Below are 23663 nucleotides of genomic sequence, written 5' to 3'. Positions count from 1 at the left end.
GTCATATGAAAAATATAATATTGTATATTTGTATAGTCTATATATATATATATATATATATATAAATTCATTCAGTTAGTATTATGTTTTGTTCATTTCACTCTTTGTGAACCAGCACGGTTTTAAACACGTATGTTACTCAGAATTCGTTTTTGATGGGACATAGTTTAAGTATGAAAGTCTCGATAAAACGATTAAATTATATTATTGTTGTGTATATAATAATTAAAATAAAAACATTACTTAAAAAACATCAACCCAAAGTCTACAAATAAATAAAATATTGTTTTTAAGATTTGGCCATGACTTTTATTTTGACAAGGAATTTATAGGTTGTACGCGTCTAGACTCTGTACACCGAATTCGTCAGTACACGCTAGACGCTACGCCTAAAAGATTATTTAACTGTCAGGCCTATTATTGTCCTGCGTTTGACTATGTATTGTTTTTGAAGTTGAACGTCGCAACTCGGAGTATCACTGATGTCTCATTTTAAAAGACGGGCATTCAAGCTTGTAACTGAAGTTGGAGTTTGACTCCATTGGGGTGTGCTGATTTTTTTCTTCGGAGTAACGTTGCGGTCCAGTCCGTCCTGCTTACTTTGATCGAATGAGATCGTCTAGAATTCAGACAGCAGGATCGATCTAACTGTACCAGACAGAGACATGTGGAAGAGGGTCTCTCATGAACTCTTGGGTCTTCGTGTGTATTTCAGGAGCAGGGTATAGGTGTGGATTTTGGAATCTCGACCATGGGCTCTCTAAAAGCTTTGCAGTACTGGTGCAGGAACCAGTGTGAAAGTTACAATAATGTGGACATTACAAACATGTCTTCATCCTTCAGAGATGGACTGGCCTTCTGTGCCATCATCCACAGACACAGACCTGATCTCATGTGAGCACTTCTTTGACACTTCATCTTTAATTTGTTTGCATTTCCCACTTCTCTGAAGATAACATACCTCTTAAAATATCATCATCTCAAAGATCTTAATTTAGGACAGCTTTAACTAAAGGAAACGTTGTTTCCTTACATGGTTAATGGAAATGTAGGTTGTGTTGTGCTATTGTTAGGTGTGACTTTAAGTAAACAGGAAGTGACACGCAGTTTGATTCACATCGGGAATAGTTTAGCCCAAATGGATATTCAGTCATCATTTACAAACCTTCTTGCCAGTCCAATTTCTTTATCGATGGTACGATGCAAAGATATTATAAACATAATGAAGAATTTCAACAATTATACCCTGACCACCTCTGCTGTATTTCAACGTGTATGTGAATTTAAATAGGTCCACAATGAGAAAATAAATGTATATTAATTTGAATAAATTTAGCTTAATTTTAAAATGTAAACCAAAAGTTTCATACAATTTAATTGCTATTATTAAATGTTATTTCAACTCTAAGACATACCAGCAGATAAAGGCTTAATACAAAAAAGTTGTATTACTTTTAAAGTGCCAGTTTAATTTGACCTGTATTCTAGTGTAATTCTAAATGCCAACAAAACTAGATTTGATATGCAGTAATAGGCTTTTAGACAAGAATATCCCTTCCCCTTTAAATTAGAAATACCACCTGTCTCAGACTAAAGCTAAATTTAAATTGGCCACTTCACTCATTTACTATTTTCTATGAAAGGCACCTAGTTGTGCACTATATGGGGAATATAGGAGAGCAATTTTTCAGACACTAAATATGATTTCCATTTAGGTGAATGAAGCCTGGTTTCACAATAGTGTCTTAAGAACCATTGCAGCACACATCAACATGGTCCAGACATTTACCTGGGTTAACCAGGCTTCCTTCGATAATGTGTTGCACAATGTATCTATGTATCTAACCTTTGGGTTTCCCACTTCATGTTTTGCTGTCACATAACACAAAGCCACAGATTTAATGACTTGTTCTAGATTCCTCAGGCTATCTGTCATTATCTGCTGGGTAGATCACATGTTGTACTGTATGTAATGCTGTGATGGGCATATTGAGTCATGCTGGAGACACTCACACTCAGTCAGTCCTGAGTGTCACTCTGTTGAGTTCAAGAAAACTTGTCAGTATACTAAGGACATAAAGAATCTTGATTGAAGTTTTGTTGTTCTAGTTCATACATTAATGCATACAGTTCATTTTAAGATAAGAAAAAATATATATGTGAATTGGGATCAGATTATACTCTCAGTAACATATACTGTATGTGCTGCTTAAATATAGATGCCAGACAGGTGATTTCTGCAACAGCTGTTCTTTACTTGTCTCACTCACAAAACCAGATTGAGTATTCCTCAAACAAAACACACCAAACTTTGCACTCTATTGTACAGGCGTGAATTTGAGTTTCCTTAAGCCAACCGCATATTTTGTTTCACTCTTGATGTGAATAGACCATTCACCGCTATTTTGTTTCTCTGCAGTTTGCAAAACCTTAAAGGGGTCATATGATGCGATTTCAAGTTTTCCTTTCTCTTTGGAGTGTTACAAGCTGTGAATAGATAAGATCCCTAAAGTTGCAAAGACTAAAGTCTCAAACCCAAAGAGATATTCTTTATAAAAGTTAAGACTCGTCCACGCCCTCCTAAAAGGCCTCGTTTAAACACGCCCCCACATGTCTACGTCACTGTGTGGGAAGATTTGCATAACACTGCCAAAATGTTCACGCAAAGAAAGGAGGAGTAACTTTCATTCTCGCTGTAGTATTGTTGCCGCCGCTGCCATGTCGTGGAGACGCTGTGTTTCCGTGTGAAAGCGAAACTATGTTTGACCTTTCAAAAGAGGACACAACTAGAAATCAGTGGTTAAGTTGTATTTACAACACTGTTCCAGAACAGTTCAAACCAAATATTTGTGTGTGTGCAACGCATTAAATGGAGGACTGTTTCCTGAACCTACTATTCTGACTCACAACCTGTAAGTATTTTTTCATATTTAAAGAATTTGCCACTGATGGTTCAAACGCGAGTTTTGAGCAGTGTAGAGTAGCGCATGTTGTTTGTCGTTTCTCCGTTCACAAATGCAGACAAATGGCTTTATGTTTACGCGGCGTAATATGCAACGCGTAAAAAGACAGTGTAAGTCATTATAATCAGTAATTATGTCCCCACTGGATGCAACAAATGCCTCGTTTGTAATGGGTTTTATTGGTTTTGTCTCGTCGCGCCGGCCGGGACACGACATCATATGGTAAGGGGTGTAACATTTCCGTCACACGCTTGAGGTATTCGGCCAATCACAACGCACTGGATAGCTGGCCAATCAGCATACACCTCGCTTTTCAGACCGATAAGCTTTGTAAAAATTGACGCGTTTCAGAAAGTAGGGGCATAGAGGAGCAACAATAATGTACAGTATGTGGAAAATGTTTTTTGAACCTTAAACCACATAAACACATTGCATTACACCAAATACACAAAATAATGTTCTTTTTAGCAACGTCATATGACCCCTTTAAAATGTGTGATTAGGTGAATAAAAAGGCATTTTGTAAATTAACCAACATACACTTTTCTGATACATCAAAGCAGGTTGCCAAAAACCATGCCTCATTCTTTAAGCTTGCCTTTTTTAGATAAATCATTGGGGTTTATGCAGTGAACTAGTGATTTATGAATAGACAGCAAATTAGAAAAAGAACACACTGATACTGAAACTGATATGAAACTGATAAATACATTATTTTGACCGGAAATAATGCCATTATTAATACGTTCTAAGCATCAATGGCAGTGCTGCCTTGTGTGATTTTGTTAATTCTCTGATCTCTGATTCACTGACATTTTCCAAACTGCATATAAAATGAGATTCACAAAAGGCACACACACACAAAACAAAATGGTTTGTGTTACTTAATGGAGTGAATTGGCATCTATTCCCATATATTTTAAAAAACATTGTGATTTGTGTGATGCATGATTCTGCACTTTTGATAATGCTAAGCATAGTTTCTTTGTCCCCTAGAGATTTTGACTCCCTCTCAAAAGAAAATGTCTTTGAGAACAACCATCTGGTGAGTATGACACAAACCACTGACCAAAAACAATTAAATATAGGGAGGGAATGATTATAATTTAGACTGTTGTTAATATGTACTATTAGGTAGAATCAACAGTTAACTGCTGTCAGTTCTTAAATTGTCTTCTTTTTTAGTACTCCTCTTGAAAGAGGAAGTGGTTGCAGCAAAACACCTATGTGTTTGTGTCAGTCATAGTAATGCTCGCTTTTTGTTAGTTGAGCTTTTTTTTGTCTATTTGTAACTTTGCATAAGCAGCAGTATAAATGTGTACATTGACTAAAGTTTGATTTTATATATATATAAATATATATATATAAACTGTTTTTTGTACAGATGTCTAGTTTTTATTGTGTACAGATTAATTGTGTGTTTAAATGTTCATAAAAACATCTTAAATGTAAGTTGACATTGACTATAGCTCCAAAATATAAATGCCAAATTGTCAACTGTAAACTGTATGGCCCAGGGCTGGCGAACTCTCGTCCTGGAGAGCCGCAGCCCTGCAGAGTTCAGCTCCAACTCTAATTAAAACTCACCTGCCTGTAGCTTCCTATGTAACCAAGGTTATACATGTAGTTATACATGTATTTTTATGTATAATCATTTTCTATTTTTAACTGTTTTAAATTCATTTTAAATCAATTTTTAAATCAATTTAAAAGTTTTTAAATTCTTTGTTTTATTGTTGTTATTTTTGTATGATTATTTTACTTGCTTTTATGTAAAGCACTTTGAATTACCATTGTGTATGAAATGTGCTATATATATATAAGCTTGCCTTGCCTTGCCTTGCCTTGCCTAACCGTTCAGACCTTGATTAACTTGTTCAGGTGTGTTTGATTAGGGTTGAAGCAAAACTCTGCAGGGCTGCGGCTCTCCAGGACCGACGTACACCACCCCTGGTATAGCCATAGTCTTACAGCTAGTGTAGGACTTAGATAAGTATTTTTTTTATAACAACCAATTGTTTGTTATTATTGATAAAATAGATGTTGATCACTGTCATCTGCTATTTTAAAAGCTTATGGGCAGCATCATGACGAAAAACAAGATATTATTTTTTATTTATTTTTATTTTTATTTCATTTCAAAGGCGTTTGAGGTTGCTGAGAGTGAGTTGGGTATTCCAGCCCTGCTGGATCCAGAAGACATGGTGTCCATGAGTGTGCCTGACAGATTGAGCATCATCACCTATGTATCTCAGTATTACAACTACTTCACCAACAAATCTCACAGTGAGTATTGAGCACTGCAAATAGATATGCTGACTTAAACTAACATTTATTTACACACACAGAGAGACAACTGCAATGCATTTAGGGCCTTTTTATAATCTCCCCCAATGCTTAGTAAATCAAAAACTTCCAGCACATTCTGTGTGAAGTGTCAGTCACATACAAATTACTCTCATGAGCCAATCCATTAAGATTAGATTCATGTCCATTTTGTACAACTCTTAGTTGCAGATGTGAAATGACTACAGTGCTGCAGTGTTTTTTATGTATGCAGTGAGTGCATGTGATGTCACAGAATTATTTAATACACAAGTTTCACAATTTGAGTTGAATTACTGAAATAAAATTCAGCAAGTTTATTACTGAATAAATTTCAGCAAGTGTGACTGAAAGTGCAAGTGATTGGCTGAGGTATTGTAACACTTGGTTCATTTAAGCAATCTCACATTGCAGTAAATAACGTATATTGGAAAAATGAGAAAAGAAGAGATCCAGTGAAAACAGGAAGAACTAGGTTCTTTTTGACATTAAATTTCCAAACCTGATTGTGTTGATTAAGAATGATTTGGTTTGCACTACGCCTCACACTGGGTTGCAGTTTTAGGATTCATGGACTTTCATTGTTTAGAATGGCGTGGTTTGGACTGATTTACACTGTATTAACCATTGGGTGGTGCAAGTAAACAAACCAGCTTTGCTGTTCGAGCAAATTGTTTTTTTATATTTAGGTTTATGAACCTATGATTTTTTTTTAATCAAGTTTGTACTGCTTTTAGCTTAACTATTTTTCTGGTGTAATTGACAGTATGTCCCCTATGCTGTCAATAGAACTCGAATTGTATTGTATATTCTTTTAATTACATTCATTTAATGTAGAAAATGCTGGACACATGCTACTACATTTTTTATCCTCTATTTAGCTGTCTCCACAAACATAAAGAGCCCTGGTGGTGGTCCTGGTCACATCAAACCAGCCATAAAGAGACCATTTGCTTCTCCAGAGAGCCGTGACGCTCAGACTGAGGTAAAGACGACAGCATTGTTTTTAAAAAACAGACGTTTTCGTGTTCTGATTATCTGGGTGGCTGTAGACCTAACAACAGTCTGTATGTACACAGACAAATTTTCCAAAAATTCAGACTTTTAACCACATTTAGGGATTTGCTGTTGCACCATGAGTGGAGTGGAATTTATTATTACAACACAAGATGGAGAGCAGTGAGATCTCATTTTGGCCTAATTCCATGTATTCAGAGCAAAGTACTCTGCTGTTGCCATATTTTCTAATTAATTTATGAAATCAGCAGTCAGAGCCAAATCACATATTTGGTTTTTGGTAGATATTGTGAGCTGTCTGAGTTCAGAGGATTTTGCTTCTCTAGAAATGTTCCCCCGTCCTCCTTATACCTCCCATTCACAGAAAGAATTCTCCTCCTTTTCTTTATTTTTAGGTTTCCATTTCTCTTTCTGACTATGTTTCTGGTCAATAAAATTGGTGGGTCAGTAATTGACATCAGTAAAATTAGTTTCTCAATTTGTTACTTTTGGCATCTGTATTGTCATCCTGTGTTTTCAAAGTAATTTTTTACATTGTTTGCTTGTTGAAGAAATTTGTACCAATTGTCTAATGCCATAATGTATGTAGTTGGTTTTGTATACATATTTATACAGTCCAAAGTATTAACAAAGTACAAAAAAAATTAAATAGGCTATGGTCCCAAATAAACATCAGTGGTTCTTACCATTTTTTCCTCTACTTTTCCATGTTTTTTTACCTTCCATTCTCAACCTGGTTTTTGGTGCTACGTAGTTTGGTGCAGATAGCCAACCAAAACGCAGTACTCTGAGCAGCAGCTGTTCAGTCTGTGGAAAGCATGTTCACTTGGTTCAGAGGATCCTTGTTGATGGCAAACTTTATCATCGGAACTGCTTCAGGTGAACAACTGCCTAGCGTAACATCTGCATCTGTATTGTTCTATTATTAAAAGCTTAAAAGTAACATTACTTATTATTCCCTCTGCTGTTACTGTTATCACTGTTTTTGTGAGAATTTCTGATTTTCTCTCAGATGTAAGGAATGCAGCAGAACTTTACTGCCTGGATCTTACAAGTTCACAGAGGATCCTGGATCATTGGTTTGCACACACCACTTCACCAGATCTGCCTCAGATGCCAATCAGAATGGTCATTCAGATATGAGTAATAAACTAGCCACACTAACCTCAACAAGCCCAGAAGACCCAGACAATAGGAGTTTAGAATCTAAAGCATCACACAGCGATGCTGAGATCACCCCGGAGAGAGAGGAAGAGGAAATAACTGAAATAGAAAAAGCATCAAGCAAGCAGCCAGATGGCAGATCAGAAGTCGAGACGGAGCACGGAGCGCCTTGTTCTTCTAGTCCACCAAATCCCTTTGATGAATCTGAAGAGGAGGATCAGGACACACAACAAGAAGACCACAAGCCAGCCGCTGATGTAGCCAATGGCGATGGGCCAGCAACTTTGGTGAAGACTACTGCAGCAGAAGGTAGACCGGTTCCAGCACCTAGACGGGTATTTGAGCCCACCCCTGCTCCTCGCCCTGTCCCCAGACCACGCCCACCCAGACCCTCTGTCAATGGTGAGCACTGATGCTTATCTCATCTGCATTAATAACATTACACAGGCCATACTATTACATGTTGTTTACATGTTTTTGTTAAATGTTTTTTTTAATTATCTGTTAATTGTGATTCTAGGAGTTTCTGACACTCAAATTTCTCAAGTTCCTGTGCCAAGAGAAAGATTGCACTCACCTGCTCGGTAAGATAATTGTTGGCGTCTTCTCTACTGTATCTCTTATTTTCCATTGTTCGGGTTTTGTTTCTGTTTCACGTACAATACCGTTCAAAAGTTTGGAATAATTAGGATTTTTGATGTTGTTGAAAGAAGTCCCTTATGTTCACCAAGGCTGCATTTATTTGATCAAAAATACAGTAAAAACAGTAATATTGTGAAAATTATTGCAATTTTTGGTAACACTATTTCGATAGTCCACTTTAGACATTCTACTAAAAGTAAGTAACTTTACAACTACATGTCAACTAGCAGTCATTAGAGTATTAGTAGACTGTCTGCTTAATAACTTCTACCACTTTATTTTGATGAGACCACAACATACAACATACTGACTATGAGAAACTTTGCAAGTATATGTCATCTTATTCTACTAACCCTAAACCTACCCTAACAGTCTACTCTGAGAGTTAGTAGATATATAGTTTCAAATTAATGAGAATTAGTTGACATGTAGTTACAAAGTTACTTATAGTTAGTAGAATGTCTAAAGTGGACAATCAAAATAAAGTGTAACCCAATTTTTTTAAATTTTAATATATTTTGAAATGTAATTTATTCCTCTGAATTTTCAGCAGCCGTTACTTCACTGTTCAGTGTCACATGATCCTTCAGAAATCATTCTAATATGTTGATTTGGTGCTTAGTTAAAGGACCTAAAAATTTTAATATATTAAAAGAGAAAAGTTATTTTAAATAGTAATGACATTTCAAATTATTACTGTTTTTACTGTAATTTTCATGAAATAAATCCAGCCTTCGTGAACATAAGAGATTTTGGTAACACTTTATTTTTAGGTGTCCTTGTTACACATTTTACATGTTTTTACTATTATAATAACAATTAATTATGCATAATTACATGCAAGTAACCTTAAGCCAACCCCTAATCCTAACCTTAACCATAAAGTCAGTACATGTAGTTAATTAATATTACTCAGTGCTTAAATGTATAATTACACTGTAACAAGGACACCTTAAAATAAAGTATAACCGATTTTTTTTCCAAAAACATAAAAACTCAAGTTATATCTTAACTTTTGATCAGTCGTGGATCTCTATGTGAGTTCCTCTCAGTGGTTGTAATGTATTCCTTTCCCAGCTCTAACAAGGCCAATGACACTCCTAAACCAAAAGACCCACCCTGGCTGGCTCTTGTCCAATCAGAAACCAAGAAGAAACCAGCACCTCGCCCACCCACAGGTATAGCTATACCTCCCTGCACCCCTTGTTCTTCTAGTCCACCAAATCCTTTTGATGAATCTGAAGAGGAGGATCAGGACACACAACAAGAAGACCACAAGCCAGCCGCCAGTGGGGCCAATGGTGATGAGCCAACAACGTCAGTGAAGAGTACAGCAGCAGAGGGTCGACCGGTTCCAGCACCTAGACAGGTATTTGAGCCCACCCCTGCTCCTCGCCCTGTCCCCAGACCACGCCCACCCAGACCCTCTGTCAATGGTGAGCACTGATGCTTATCTCATCTGCATTAATAACATTACACAGGCCATACTATTACATGTTGTTTACATGTTTTTGTTAAATGTTTTTTTTAATTATCTGTTAATTGTGATTCTAGGAGTTTCTGACACTCAAATTTCTCAAGTTCCTGTGCCAAGAGAAAGATTGCACTCACCTGCTCGGTAAGATAATTGTTGGCGTCTTCTCTACTGTATCTCTTATTTTCCATTGTTCGGGTTTTGTTTCTGTTTCACGTACAATACCGTTCAAAAGTTTGGAATAATTAGGATTTTTGATGTTGTTGAAAGAAGTCCCTTATGTTCACCAAGGCTGCATTTATTTGATCAAAAATACAGTAAAAACAGTAATATTGTGAAAATTATTGCAATTTTTGGTAACACTATTTCGATAGTCCACTTTAGACATTCTACTAAAAGTAAGTAACTTTACAACTACATGTCAACTAGCAGTCATTAGAGTATTAGTAGACTGTCTGCTTAATAACTTCTACCACTTTATTTTGATGAGACCACAACATACAACATACTGACTATGAGAAACTTTGCAAGTATATGTCATCTTATTCTACTAACCCTAAACCTACCCTAACAGTCTACTCTGAGAGTTAGTAGATATATAGTTTCAAATTAATGAGAATTAGTTGACATGTAGTTACAAAGTTACTTATAGTTAGTAGAATGTCTAAAGTGGACAATCAAAATAAAGTGTAACCCAATTTTTTTAAATTTTAATATATTTTGAAATGTAATTTATTCCTCTGAATTTTCAGCAGCCGTTACTTCACTGTTCAGTGTCACATGATCCTTCAGAAATCATTCTAATATGTTGATTTGGTGCTTAGTTAAAGGACCTAAAAATTTAAATATATTAAAAGAGAAAAGTTATTTTAAATAGTAATGACATTTCAAATTATTACTGTTTTTACTGTAATTTTCATGAAATAAATCCAGCCTTCGTGAACATAAGAGATTTTGGTAACACTTTATTTTTAGGTGTCCTTGTTACACATTTTACATGTTTTTACTATTATAATAACAATTAATTATGCATAATTACATGCAAGTAACCTTAAGCCAACCCCTAATCCTAACCTTAACCATAAAGTCAGTACATGTAGTTAATTAATATTACTCAGTGCTTAAATGTATAATTACACTGTAACAAGGACACCTTAAAATAAAGTATAACCGATTTTTTTTCCAAAAACATAAAAACTCAAGTTATATCTTAACTTTTGATCAGTCGTGGATCTCTATGTGAGTTCCTCTCAGTGGTTGTAATGTATTCCTTTCCCAGCTCTAACAAGGCCAATGACACTCCTAAACCAAAAGACCCACCCTGGCTGGCTCTTGTCCAATCAGAAACCAAGAAGAAACCAGCACCTCGCCCACCCACAGGTATAGCCATACCTCCCTGCACTGGTTCATCTCCTTCTCGAAAGGAGGAGGAATCAAGACCATCCTCTTCTCCAAATCCCTTTGATGATGAGGAAGAGGAGCCAGAAACGGCTCCTGAAGATCCCCCTGGTCCTGTGGTGGCTAGTCACCCTTGGTATGGGATTACCCAGGCTGCTGAAATCACAGCTGGGGACACAAGAAGACAAAGTCCTGCCCCTTCTGAAAGTCCTGTAAGTGTCCGAAGGAAGAAGCGACCAGCACCCAAAGCTCCGAATTCTTCTCTGTCAGGTTAGTTGCTTTATGTTGTCTGATACATTGATGGTACATTTTGCTTTACACAACTGAAGAGCCTGGTGAAGACTGAATTTGAATTGTCCAACATAATATTCAAAGGTGCCCCCCCCCCCCACTACCATTATTGACTACCGTACTTCCTATATTTCTGCTGTATGTTCATATTCAGATTTTTTTTTTTTTTTCAAATTTTTTATCAAATTATTGAGTGGTAAAAATAGAAAATCATTAAATTATGCAGCCACACTGGTAGAAACATATTTCATATTCATTTAGAGTTATAATATTTTAACAATAATTTATTAACTTAATTTTTAAGTCATCCTGCAGCCCTCTCGAATGTTTGAGGCCCCATGGTTGTGTTACACTATGTTGTAGTTGTGTAACTACTCACATGTCTGTATTTTTGTTATATATTTTTTTTCTGGGTTGTCTCTTTCCTGCTGTTCTTTAGCTTTTCCTTCATCTCAGACTTCCTCTCCTGCTTCTTCTTTAGCTCTGAGCACAGAGAGCCTGTCCTCCTCTTCCTCAGACCACAGTGCAGTCCCCCAGCAACCTGCTGCTAATGAACAGGACCATTTGTTTACCAAGAGTGTGTCTGAACCATCAATCAACGCTCCTGCTTCTGCCCTGTCCCAAAAAACTAAGCTTCAACCTCACTCTTCTCCAAACCTGCCTCCTCCACCACCACCTACCAGTACCAACTCAGCACCAGCTACTCCACAAACCAATCGCAGTGTGAGATCACCACTGTTCCCCTCTTCACACACACCCAGCACTCCAGGCAAGGTTAGATTTACTGTCAAGATCACACTGCTGTTCAAAAGTTCTGAATCAGTCAAGATGTTTTTATGTTATGTTGTGTTGTCTGTTCTGTTCACCTACAAAGTATCTACTTGATCAAAAATACAGTCAATAATTCAATTAACTTATATTCTTATATTATAATTCAAATTAAAATGGTAAATTATTCCACTTATACCACAGTTACCACACCAAAACATTCTTTGTCCTAAAAATGTAGCTCTTGTCCAAACTCTTATTACTAATTCAAAGGCTAATTCGAAAGTGGTACTGTTGGACTAGTAATGGATAATTGGCATGTTTTATGTAGTTATTGGACTATGGCAAAGAAAGGAAGTGTAATTACCTACCTAAAGTGTTGGGCAGTAATGACACTTTCAACTGCTTTTAGTAGCAAAATATTTAAAGGGGTCATGATATGGAGAATCAAAATATGTATATGTACACATCAAAGAGGTTACTCTACAATAAAAACATACTGTACGTTTTTTGTTTTTTTTTTTACAAATATTGGACCTTTATTTCTGCAAAAACGTCTGAAACTGCAGTTCATGAAGTAAAAGGGCAGCAGTAACATCAAGGGTGTTTGTGAGAGATTTCATTTAAAGTGTCCACATCTTTGATCCAGGAAAATCTCCTGAGTCCAGGAGCTTTCTTTTATTATTTTCGTTGTTCAGTATCTTTGATTAATGCTCTCTCATCACTGTCATCTTCAGCGCACTTGTAAAGAGAATCCATTTAATCGAAAGACAACCACCTCTGTCAGCTCTTCTGTATCCAGACCCCCAAAAGGGCCCCGTCCTGCACGACCTCCTGCTCCTGGACATGGATTTCCTCTCATTAAGCGAAAAGTGAGGCACAGAAACAACCTCTTGCTGCTTTGATTTTTCTTTCTTTTTTTTAAATCATGAATATGGTTGTGTTTTTATTGTTTTTAGAAAGGAACTGTAACTATGGCACATTCATTGTCTTAATGTAATGTCTCGCATGAAAAGTAGTAATAATATTTGAAAATGTTATTAGTCTGTATACAAGGTCAGAAAGTATTTTGGTTGTAACCATTCAACTTTATCTCCAGACATTTGTCTGTTACCACCCATATATTAGTGAGAGCATGCTTATAATTTCTTGTCCTGTCATTGTATTTGGTAGGTACAGTCAGACCAGTATATCCCAGTTGAAGACATCCATGTAGAGATGAGTAATCTGGAGAAACGGTTGGATGAATTAGAGCATAGAGGGGTGGATCTGGAGAAGAGCTTACGAGAATGTTCAAATGGTAAGAGAACTGCATGCTACAGAAGAACTGCCAAGATTGGCTGTGCTGATGAGATATTAATTAGCCAGGGATCAGATTTTTCCACCAGTAGCTTAGAGGTCGACCGATATGGGTTTTTCACTGGCCGATGCCAATGCCGATATTTCGATGCCCGATATGTTTGGCCGATTTTCTTCTCATAAGTGAGTTTGAGTAAATGATTATTGCAGGGTACAAGATAGTAATAGTAGTAGTAGCCTAATTCAGAGTAATAATACATGGCTCAAAACTTAAGCAACTTCTCAAAACAGTTCTGAAGCATGCTTCTTGTTTATGTTTGCTGACAGACACCAGTGTTTCCCACAGACTTGCAAATGCAAATTCATTGTCCGCCAGCAGGAGGCGCTGATGGAGTGGGAGATATAGCGGTTTCCCCAGTAACGGCTGTAATCAAATAAGCGCTGAGCTCACAAAGGCTATTTTATCAGGCATTACAGGAAAGACGAAATGAAAATGACATCTAAGCTTTTCTGAAGACGGTCGGTTCTTTTCAAAGATACATTCATATAAAAACACCAGCGCTGCATTTTAATTTTGAAACGTGCAGTGATCCGTTTATTCAACGAAGTAATAACTCAATGTATGTGAAACACTGGACACTACTATAAGTCAAATGGCCAAGTGATAACAAAAATAAAAGAGTTCACACATATTACACAGCCTGCTCATAACTGCTTAAAGAGTGCACTGGCCACGAGCGATGACATCGTGGAGGCTATTGTCGGACCTACACACACATTTCATGAGGAAAGTTAACGTGCACGTTATAATCAGCCCAGAAGTTTCGTCTGAATTGCATGTTTCTACTTTCACATGCAAATGACTTGTTGCACTTATGAATATGATAACTTTTGCCCTGCCATCATTAACTGAAGCTGTGTGTGAACAAGAAGCAGCTGCAGAGTGTGAGGTGCTCCGTCTCACACGCAGCCAGAGAGCGATTCTCCGGTGTTCCGCAACAACGCTTAGCTGTTAGCTTAAAAATCGGCCTAATTTGCAGCAACAATCGGCCGTTGCCGATTAATTAAAAAATTCCAAAAATCGGCCGATCAATCGGTCAACCTCTACAGTAGCTCATGATCCAGTGTCCTGGAGTGGCTCGATTTACAGTAAATGCTGTTTCACACAAACTTCTTGTCTGCAAACACAGCGAGTTTGGCTCACTTATAACATGCATTTAAACACAAGACGCACCAACAATCTTCCCACATTTGTAATAAGAATTGTTTTCAAATTTGTTGTCAACAAAAGAGATGATTTAAGGTCTACTGGTGTTTTTCTGCCAAAACAAAAGCTCTGTAGTTTAACATTTGAAAGAAAAGAAAATAAGACTGTATTGTATATATTGTAATTTTACTTTTTTTCTGTAAAATTAAATTAGGTATTAAATTAATTTAATTTTTCTTTATTGATTTGTTTGTTTTTAATCAATTCAATAATAATAAAATAAAATAAATTTTTAATAATGATTAAAATTATTATTATTGTGTAGCTGTATTAAATGGTGAAAAAACAGGTTTCCCTTTGTTTTTCGTGAAATTGTTTGTTGGTGTATTATTACCATCTTTTATCTTGTGAACAGTAATTTCACTCAGCCAGGTAAACTAAAGTTTTCTTACTTTTGGCTCATCTGAAGAGAGTAGCAGATCATGTAGTTTATAGAGGCTGATTAATCTGAGACTGAGCCTCAAACTAAAAACTACAAATTTGGGCTAAGCTTCATAAAAATAGACTGATCTAACAGACTGTCCCATTTCTGGTTAGAACAGAGCAATGTGTGTGATCTTGGGCATGGCTGTGTTTGAATTGCTGGATTGAGTGACTGTGATTTATCATTTTAGATGATGAGGAGGAACATCTACTTGTTGACTGGTTCACTCTGATTCATGAAAAGCACTTACTGGTACGGAGAGAGGCTGAACTGGTCTACACGTAAGTGCACTATTAGCATACGTTTGAAATGCTGTAACATCTGTAACAACTACATTGACATTGGCCCCCCTTGTGTATGTTATGGTATCCATTTGCAACCTCTCCAAAGAAAACATGATGCAAAACGATCTCAAACTTACATTTATAGTTGAGTAATACATATCATTAAAAATGTTGGAACATCAATTTAATGACACTACAAATGCTCACAGCTAGTCCTAGAGAGAAGGATGAGACTCTCTTTACCTGCAGAACCTCTTTCTGGGAAAAAAATAACTTTATTTGCACGCCCTAGAAGATGAATTAGGAGATGTTGATTGAGTTTGCATGGTTTTTACAGTTTACATGTTAGGCTCTTCTGTTATTTATTTCTTTTGTAATCCTTTCAAATGTTCTGTCAGAGTGTATCTATCAGTATATCTGATGTCTGTTCAATGAAGTTTCAACTTAGGCTTGTTTTACATATAGTGCATAAGTTGTCACCGTAGACACACAATGCATGAGCGTCAAGTGAACGTTTTAATTTGTGGCACCATTATTAATAGATTACAGCATCCAGTACCAAAGCAGCAGTATGCGTTTAAGTTTCGGCATTCACGCAGAAGTCGGCAGCTCTGACCGCTCTAGAAAATAAAAATGGCATGAGACTAGAAAATTCAAGAAAGCAAATAAAAAAACTTTGAACTCTGAATGTACACAATTGAAGCAACCAACACTCTGCTGGTTGGAGATTTACGAAAGCCATTATAAAGTGAATTTGATCCTCATTCTTGTGTACATAAGATTCCACAACAATCAAGTTTCAAATAGTTATGTACATGTATAATACTTTTTTTAAAATGTATAATTTTTATGCAGCCACACTGGTGCCAGAATGCTGCCCACAATTTGAGAACCACTGCCATAGCAAGGTGCTAGTTAACAGTCAGGCTCTTGCCAGTTCCTGTTCATTGTGCAGTCAATATAATAATATACAGTATGTCAACCTGATATTTTCAGGATCTCTACACAGAACAATGGAGGTCAGTTGGGTTAAAGTTAAATATGAAACAGGAATAAATCTGTCTGATTATTGTCTGGATTTTAGAGCCAAGCAGCAGAACCTGGAGGAGAGGCAGGCCGATGTGGAATATGAGCTTAGATGTTTACTTAACAAGCCAGGTATGAAACAACACAAAAGCCTTTTCTTTTGAGTAAATCCTCTTCCTTTCTTTTAAATATCAGCCATTTTTATTCCATCTCTCCTTTATATCTCTTTCTCAATTGCTTACATCTCTGATAGAGAAGGAATGGACAGCTGAAGACAAAGACAGGGAAAAGCAATTGATGGCAGAACTTGTCACGATAATTGAGCGGAGGAACCAGATTGTTAACAGCATAGATCTGGACAGACAGAGGTAATCACTCAATGCAAATGCACTTTGATTCAGAGCTCGAGTTTCTCTGCTAAAATGGTACACTGTAAATGTAATATGAAATAGAAAGTAATTTTGTCATTAGTATCAAGTTTAGATTCTCTTTTTGAAGAGTTCATCAATTTCTTCTTTAGGGAGGAGGAGGAAGACAAACTAGTAGCTGATATGCTAAAGAAAAAAGGTCAGTGTTATTTCTCTTTTCACTGACTCTCTCACTTCACACCTCATTCATGCTTTGATTCTTGAATTTCTTTTCAGAGTTTAATGGACCGGGTGAGCAGAAGAAGAAAGCAGGGAAGTTTAAGCCCATGAAGGTTTTGAAGAGACTGAGCACCAAGAATGAAGGAGTAAAGGACAACAGTCCCCGAAAAGAGAACAGCTGAAGAGTAAACTTACTGAAGGAAAAAGAAACAAAAAAGATATACTAAAAAGATTTACTAAATGCTTTTTAAGTCTAATTAACGCTTTTGAATATATTGCTATAAAACAGAGCTCAAACTTGTCTTTGAGGTAGTAGCAGCTGAACTGATATACTGCACTACTGCAGTACATTAAAGTCAAAAAGTAACACTGTCTTGGTCAGATACGAAAATTATTTTTAATTAAAAACAAAAATCTTGAAAGGCTCAACCAAATATATAATCTTACTTTAATCTCTATATTACATTTTGAAGTAAAAGAAAACTGATACTGAATGTGATTAAGAATTTTAACATACTTTTCTTTTAAACTCATCGTTAGTCATAGGAAGAGCTCAACAGGAAGCCCATTAGATAGTATGACATTTATTTTTGCCAAACTTAATTTAATCTTGTTCTCTGAGTTTATATTTATTTATAAATGGCATGGAGGTACTGCTACTTGTGTTTCTGTTCACACTGAAGAGTTTAAAAAAAACAACAAAAAACACTTGTAGTGAATCTTTTCAGGCCACATTCAGCCCTTTCATTTTATTAACAAAGCTTTGTTGAGATGAAAGCAGAAATGAATTACCAATCTTGCAGTCTATAATATTGCTAAGAGAGTGAAATGCATTTCCATCTCATGAATGCTTTGTGATTTTTTTGAGTAACAGGGATTTGGTGTTTTTTGTCTGCCTGGGTTTGGTTGCACCAGCTGTGCTTAGTTTAAAAAAAAGAAAGAAGAAGCCTAGTTTAAAATGGGCATTGAGTTACAGTTTACACAGTATTAAATATTCGACCATTAAACTTGGTTCAAACATAACTGAACATAGATATATACAAAATATACACTAAATAATGATGGAAGCCTCCACATAGCAGATTTTTAAATTGCATCAATAAGCTCATGTTTTACCTGACAGAATACAGTGCTTTAGACATGTTTGTTTGTGTTGACATTTACATTTGTTTACATTTTTAAAAAGAGAATGTTATGTGAATAACTGACTTGCAGCTCTCCAGCACTTAAGCAGATATAAACCGCGCACCTGTGTATCGCTCTGTGCCAAAAACAAAAAACAGTATTGCCTCAGTATTTATTTATTGCTCCTTATTTTGTCATTTACAGTGTTACTTACAGTGTGATTTACAGAATAGTCTTAGAAACATAATTTTAGCATTAGTTACATGAGGCAAAAGAAATTGGAATCACCCTTAAGACGATAAACTGAAGTTGGCGCAGACAGCCTTGTGGGCAGCGTGCCAATATATTGCGCTACAGGCGTCCCGAGTTCAAATCCCAGCTCGGGGACCTTTCCAGATCCCGCCCCCTTTCTCTCTCCCCCACTTCACTTCCTGTCACTTCTGCACTGTCCTATAGTAATAAAGTAAAAAAACGCTGAAAATAAAGCTTAAAAAAAAAAAAAGGATAAACTGAAAATCGCACTTCTGCGCATGAATTTGAAAGCTGATGTTGAATAATTTAAGGTAAACAATGCATTAATTGTACGATTTACTAGCATCTGCTTTCAGAACCAAATTACAAAGAGTGTGGACTTTATGTTCCAGTTTAAGCAAGAACTCATGAACAGCTGGTGCAACCATACCCTGGACAACATTTTAATATACACATTAATTTTAATATGATTAATATTGATTTATACACCACCTGGCCAAAAAAAAAAGAAAATCATACTCTTTTGCTGAACCACCGTTAACTTTGATTACAGTGTGCATTCGTTGTGGCATTGTTTCAACAACCTTATGCAACATTCCAACATTTTTTGTATTCATTTTTGGCAGAGATCATGTATTGACAATGGGAAAGTCAACCCACTCTGTAAAGTCTACTCCAGCACAGTGAGGTTAAAGTCAGGATTCTGTGGTGGCCAGTTCATGTTTGAAAATGATTCCTCATGCTCCCTGAACCACATTTTTTCACAATTTGAGCCCAATGAATCTTGGCATTGTAGAATATGGCCACTGGATACATCTTCCAACATATTTAAGTAATAAAAAAAACTACACACTGCATCAGTTAGATTAAAATAAATATTGGCAAATATAACATGCCAGAAATGATGAATACTCCAATAATGATGAATCCAACTCCAAACAATGATGAATCCAAATCCAAAGTATTTGCTTAATATACTTTTAATATTGTTATAAACTTTGAAAATATTGTTAAATGATATTGTTATAACCCTATGATGAGAATTTTGTTTTACTGACAGGGTATTAGTTCACAGCATAACTTCATACTAGCAAAAGCTGAGTGTCAAATTTAGGTTAACCTATCTAAAAGTGTAAGAAACCATCAAACTTGTAAATTAACTTTGAGCTTGTTACAGACTGACCAGACAGCTGTTCAGTCTGAAGAATCGATGACAGGTGAACATTAAAATAAGAGTTAAGTCTAAACCCCTTTAATAAAAGAACAAAAAAATATATAAACTATAACTCAACGCAAACACACAAAATGTTAACTGTAAGGTTTTTCATGTTAAGCAATAATAGATGTTCCTCACACTTTAGAGACCCTGGAAGAAGATTATGCAATATTAAGTTTTAATTTAAAATGGTTTATTTTCACTGTAGAATGTCACATGTTGTGTGTTGGGCCTTAATCTCTGTAAACCCAAGCAGGAGTGTATTTCTGAAGGAGTGCCTTTAATCTATTTAATTTATGCATATGTCCTAGCATTGGCTGTTGAGTGTCTTTAACTATTTTGTTGACATTTCAGTTTGTGCGTCTTCTCCAAGTATTTGGGTGTTTAATTTAATTTATCAGATTTCAGTATTGTGCTTGTTCTGTCAGAGTGTATGTGTGCCTGATCAACTCCAAGGGCTTTCTGTTTTCTCTAAAACAGTCTGTGCTTTTAGGATGGAGGACATTAAAAATAAATCTACTTAAAAGAAAACCCTCTGAAGTTTTGACCTCTTTTGAAAGTAATTTTAATGCTCATAGATATCTAACAACTCATATTTTCACCTTCTCTATCTCTCTTTGCTTTGTTCCTTTTTTCCATCTAGCTTGAGTGTGCTTAGTTCTTCACTGCGTTTCCTGTCAATCTTTTCAAGTTCATGGATTTTCTGTTAAAAAATATCAGACAGTTAGCAGCAGTTTAGAACAGTTTTGATTATAAGACTAAAGCCGGGTACAGACTGCATGGTTTTAGTCCCGGTTTTTACTCGCTGACAGTTATGTGGAAATCGCACACAAATGCTTGAAATCTGAGGAAAATCAGTGTTAGTTCATGTGAGTGACAATCGTGTAGTGTGAATTATCAAAAACGCGATCTGATCCGTTGTGAACACAACAGCATCAAGATGGTATTCCAAACAGTCATGTTGTGTGAGAAGATCAGTGATCCGATGGCTTTGAAAATCAGGCAGTGTGTTCCCGGCATTAGAAACAGCTAATGACCACACAAGAATATAAAGATACATTAAAAAATGTGGACATTTAAGTGTGGTACCATAAAACGTTAATGAAGAACTTGCTAATTTCTCAGGTTTTTGAACTGAAACTGCAGGTGCATGTGAAACTGATGAAGGTTGGTGATGTTGCATGATAGTACTGGCTTCTATTGGTCAGCTTATGTGTTTGTATCTTTACCTGGGAAATCTCTGTGTTGATGAGGTGTTGGTATTGGTGACCTTTTCCCACTGCCATCATGTCCTCTAAAAACTGCCTCCTCTCCTCAATATCATCCAGAACTGTTGGTAAGAAATTACATAATTACAGTTTCCATGTTACCATGAGATGCTGATACTGAGCTCCCATTATAATGTCTTTGTAAACATGACTCTCTCCGTACCCCTCTAAATTATAATAAACTGAAAGCACGTCAATCTGTGGCCACCACAATAAGGAAAGAAAATTTAAAAATAGAACATTACTTCTATCGAAATTATTTACTTGTAATTATTAATAAATACATTCAGGTCCCTTAGATGAGATGGATTCGAAAGAACAACTTTTATATACTGCCTGTCTCACCCTCTTGGAATCGATCTATCCGTTGCTCTTTTCTCTCTGTGGAATCTCTTTGGTAGTGAGTTGGCCGAACATCCTTTTGACCAGTAGAAAAAAGATTTTGTAGCTGTCTCTTCTCTTTCTCTAGATCTCCTAGAAAGAGAGACAAATCAGCAGAGATGAATAGAAAAGTCTTTCCTGTTACCCTTGAAAACACTTGCATAAAACAAGAAAAATGTATGTAAGCATGTATACAGACAAGGCACACTTGATAGCTCACACTGATGATGACCATGGATACATTTTAATATACTGTAATACAAAAAGATTGTCATTTTCTATATAGTTCTTATATTGGGGTGAATATGGGTAAAGTAGGACATATTTATACAAATTTCCTTAACTGGTTATAAATCATTATTACTACATTTATCTTTGGGAAGCATTTTGTTACATTGCTAGGTTTGTATGTTAATGATCTCACATTTAGATGCTGTGGCAGAGTTAACCACAGACAGGAAAAGTAATAGTACGAAAAATGACAATCTCTAAGACAATAAGTATAAGACAAAAAGTTTAACATTTTTAACTACTTCAATGTGTTAATGTATGCTGATTTAAATGAATATATTAATAATTATTTAAGCCTGTTGCAAACAAAAACAAAATCAGCTACATTTAAGAACCGGCCCCCATCTAACTTGAGAGGAAAAAAAGCGTCCCACTTTGACACTAGGTGTTGTAAATTATTGTATTGTCTCAAAGAAATGCGGGTTTTGATCAAAGGAGAGCTTTCAAAGATCTTTTTCCCAGTAACTCTAATTTCTTAATTTTTACTTTTGATAAGGTAAGATATCTTAAGCTTAAGACAAAGTTATTATGTCATGCTATGGTATTTTAATCTTAATTAAAAATAACATTTCTCATCAATATTCACCGTTTTTTGCACTTACGTATTGCTTTAGGCTTGAACTGTTCTCGTTTGTAATTATCTCCAGCACAGCATCTTTCTGCACTGCGTCTCTGCTGCTGACCAATCAGTGCGGTCACTCTAGTGACTCTGGGCTCTGACTGAACACTGGGCACAAGCGGCGTGAGATCAAATGCTAGTGGAAGAGCGCCGCCATCTGCTCAAACAAAAAATAGTGTATTAGGCATAAATTATGAACTCAGCTGTTATGACAGTTGTAGGATATTATAAAATCTGTCACCTGAACTCACTTTTCAGCTGATTATTGATCTGCCTCTGCTGAAAGTCTGTTAGACGAGACTCCTGCATCATCACTGCAATGAAACAAACCCACAGGTAGAGCCATAGAAAAGATAAACTAAAAGGAAATATGCATTAGTGCTGGCATGCATTACCACACACACACACTTTGTATTAATTGTCGTGTCTCTGTTCTGTAGTGATTGACTCTGGGCTCCTTATATTTTGATCCGCTGGCCATCATTCCTGCAAAACAAAAACAATTAAGTATTCTAGACAAAGAGAGCTGACGTTGGTGTTTTGGGCATCAATACACAAGCGGGTTACTCACGTTACCTCACATAAACGAGAAATAAGCAGTGAACGCAAAAGAAACCGAGTAGTTGCTATGGTAACACAAGCAAAACATACAAAACAATCAATCCAGCAAAGCACAGAGTCTCAAGGAAAAAAACGAAACTACATGCGTAGAGTGTTTAGAGTTGCTTTTGAGATGTGAAATTCAAATAGATTGCGATCTGGTTCAGCAGTTTTGTAAGGCTCCATGTAAATGTTCTCTGTCAACTCATGTTTCGATCCTGTGATGTTCCTCTTCGCTTTATGGTCCATGATCGGGGACGAGTGCACAAAAGTGTGACGTTTCCAGCGAACATCTAATCACGTGAAACGATGACAGAGAGCAAGCACTGGTCACTTTTCCGCTGAAGATCAATATATCATTATAAAGAACACGAACTATTTGAAAATATATAAACTGTAAATAAAGTATTTTATACTAAGTAAAAAATATTAAAACAGTAAGTTAAATAAGGGAATTAAAAGTTGTCAAAATCCGTTTGTGGCATTAGCTCTGGCCCTATTCTAAAAGGCACACACAAAAAGCAAAATTCTGTTATTATTTACTCACTCTCATGTCCTTCCAAACCTGTATGACTTTCTTTTTCCAGCAGTATAATCATGTACCTGAGGTTGCAGGTTCAGGACTGAATTTAAAACCAGATTATCTATTTATCGAGGTTAAGTTTTTACCTTTATTACATCTAATACAGTAAAAAAGTAAATTTAAAAGTAAGTATACATCAATAGCATAAACACTTATAATTGAATATAGTGCTATGAAATAGTATAAACTGTACATACAAAAACAATGGTATGGATTGTCTCGGCAAAGGAGAAGTGCTCACTAACACAGATTTAGACAGATTTGTGAACAATATTTGAGAGAAATAGGCCTTTTCTGTACATAGAAAAAGTCGTAGATCTTTGAGTTCAGCTCATGAAAAATGGGGGCAAAAACAAAAGTGTTGCGTTTATAATTTTGTTCAGTGTATATATATATATA

The 23663-nt window shown here is 36.1% G+C and overlaps 2 protein-coding genes across 5 annotated transcripts; one reads left to right on the top strand and one right to left on the bottom strand.

Annotated features, from left to right (window-relative positions):
- The first annotated feature begins 338 nt into the window (after window positions 1–338).
- LOC107688810 (MICAL-like protein 1) lies at window positions 339–18618 on the top strand. Its single transcript, XM_016486585.1, has 16 exons — window positions 339–894; window positions 3960–4008; window positions 5108–5249; window positions 6170–6273; window positions 7060–7184; window positions 7318–7871; window positions 7990–8053; window positions 10865–11253; window positions 11714–12048; window positions 12780–12914; window positions 13216–13342; window positions 15223–15313; window positions 16401–16474; window positions 16596–16710; window positions 16863–16909; window positions 16987–18618. Exons 1-16 carry the CDS (start codon window positions 752–754, stop codon window positions 17109–17111), a joined length of 2619 nt encoding a protein of 872 aa, XP_016342071.1. The 5' UTR covers window positions 339–751; the 3' UTR covers window positions 17112–18618.
- Window positions 18619–19368: 750 nt separating this feature from the next.
- cunh22orf23 (chromosome unknown C22orf23 homolog) lies at window positions 19369–22898 on the bottom strand. 4 transcript variants are annotated; one of them, XM_016486582.1, is made up of 7 exons: window positions 22653–22898; window positions 22490–22567; window positions 22333–22395; window positions 22065–22238; window positions 21136–21264; window positions 20752–20852; window positions 19369–20225 (listed from the first exon to the last, which is right to left on the bottom strand). In XM_016486582.1, exons 2-7 carry the CDS (start codon window positions 22563–22565, stop codon window positions 20130–20132), a joined length of 639 nt encoding a protein of 212 aa, XP_016342068.1. In that variant the 5' UTR covers window positions 22566–22567; window positions 22653–22898; the 3' UTR covers window positions 19369–20129. The 4 variants fall into 4 exon arrangements, with proteins under 4 accessions (XP_016342068.1, XP_016342067.1, XP_016342069.1 ...); XM_016486581.1 differs by having other exon boundaries at window positions 22658–22898; XM_016486583.1 differs by having other exon boundaries at window positions 22785–22898.
- Between the last annotated feature and the right edge of the window lie 765 nt (window positions 22899–23663).

The sequence above is a fragment of the Sinocyclocheilus anshuiensis genome, unplaced genomic scaffold, assembly GCF_001515605.1.
Source record: "Sinocyclocheilus anshuiensis isolate Anshui unplaced genomic scaffold, SAMN03320099.WGS_v1.1 scaffold101, whole genome shotgun sequence".
Lineage (NCBI taxonomy): Eukaryota > Metazoa > Chordata > Actinopteri > Cypriniformes > Cyprinidae > Sinocyclocheilus > Sinocyclocheilus anshuiensis.
Note: the sequence above shows the minus strand (reverse complement) of the source record. Positions and strands in the feature narration are given on the sequence as shown.

Excerpts from the sequence above, each read along its gene's own strand:
- LOC107688810 (XM_016486585.1), top strand. The coding sequence starts at position 752 with ATGGGCTCTCTAAAAGCTTTGCAGTACTGGTGCAGGAACCAGTGTGAA. Across the intron at positions 12,049-12,779 it reads CACCCAGCACTCCAGGCAAG|CGCACTTGTAAAGAGAATCC; the intron begins GTTAGATTTACT and ends TGTCATCTTCAG. Across the intron at positions 16,910-16,986 it reads TGATATGCTAAAGAAAAAAG|AGTTTAATGGACCGGGTGAG; the intron begins GTCAGTGTTATT and ends ATTTCTTTTCAG.
- cunh22orf23 (XM_016486582.1), bottom strand. The coding sequence starts at position 22,565 with ATGATGGCCAGCGGATCAAAATATAAGGAGCCCAGAGTCAATCACTAC. Across the intron at positions 22,396-22,489 it reads GACACGACAATTAATACAAA|TGATGATGCAGGAGTCTCGT; the intron begins GTGTGTGTGTGT and ends GTTTCATTGCAG. Across the intron at positions 20,226-20,751 it reads TCAACACAGAGATTTCCCAG|AAAATCCATGAACTTGAAAA; the intron begins GTAAAGATACAA and ends ATTTTTTAACAG.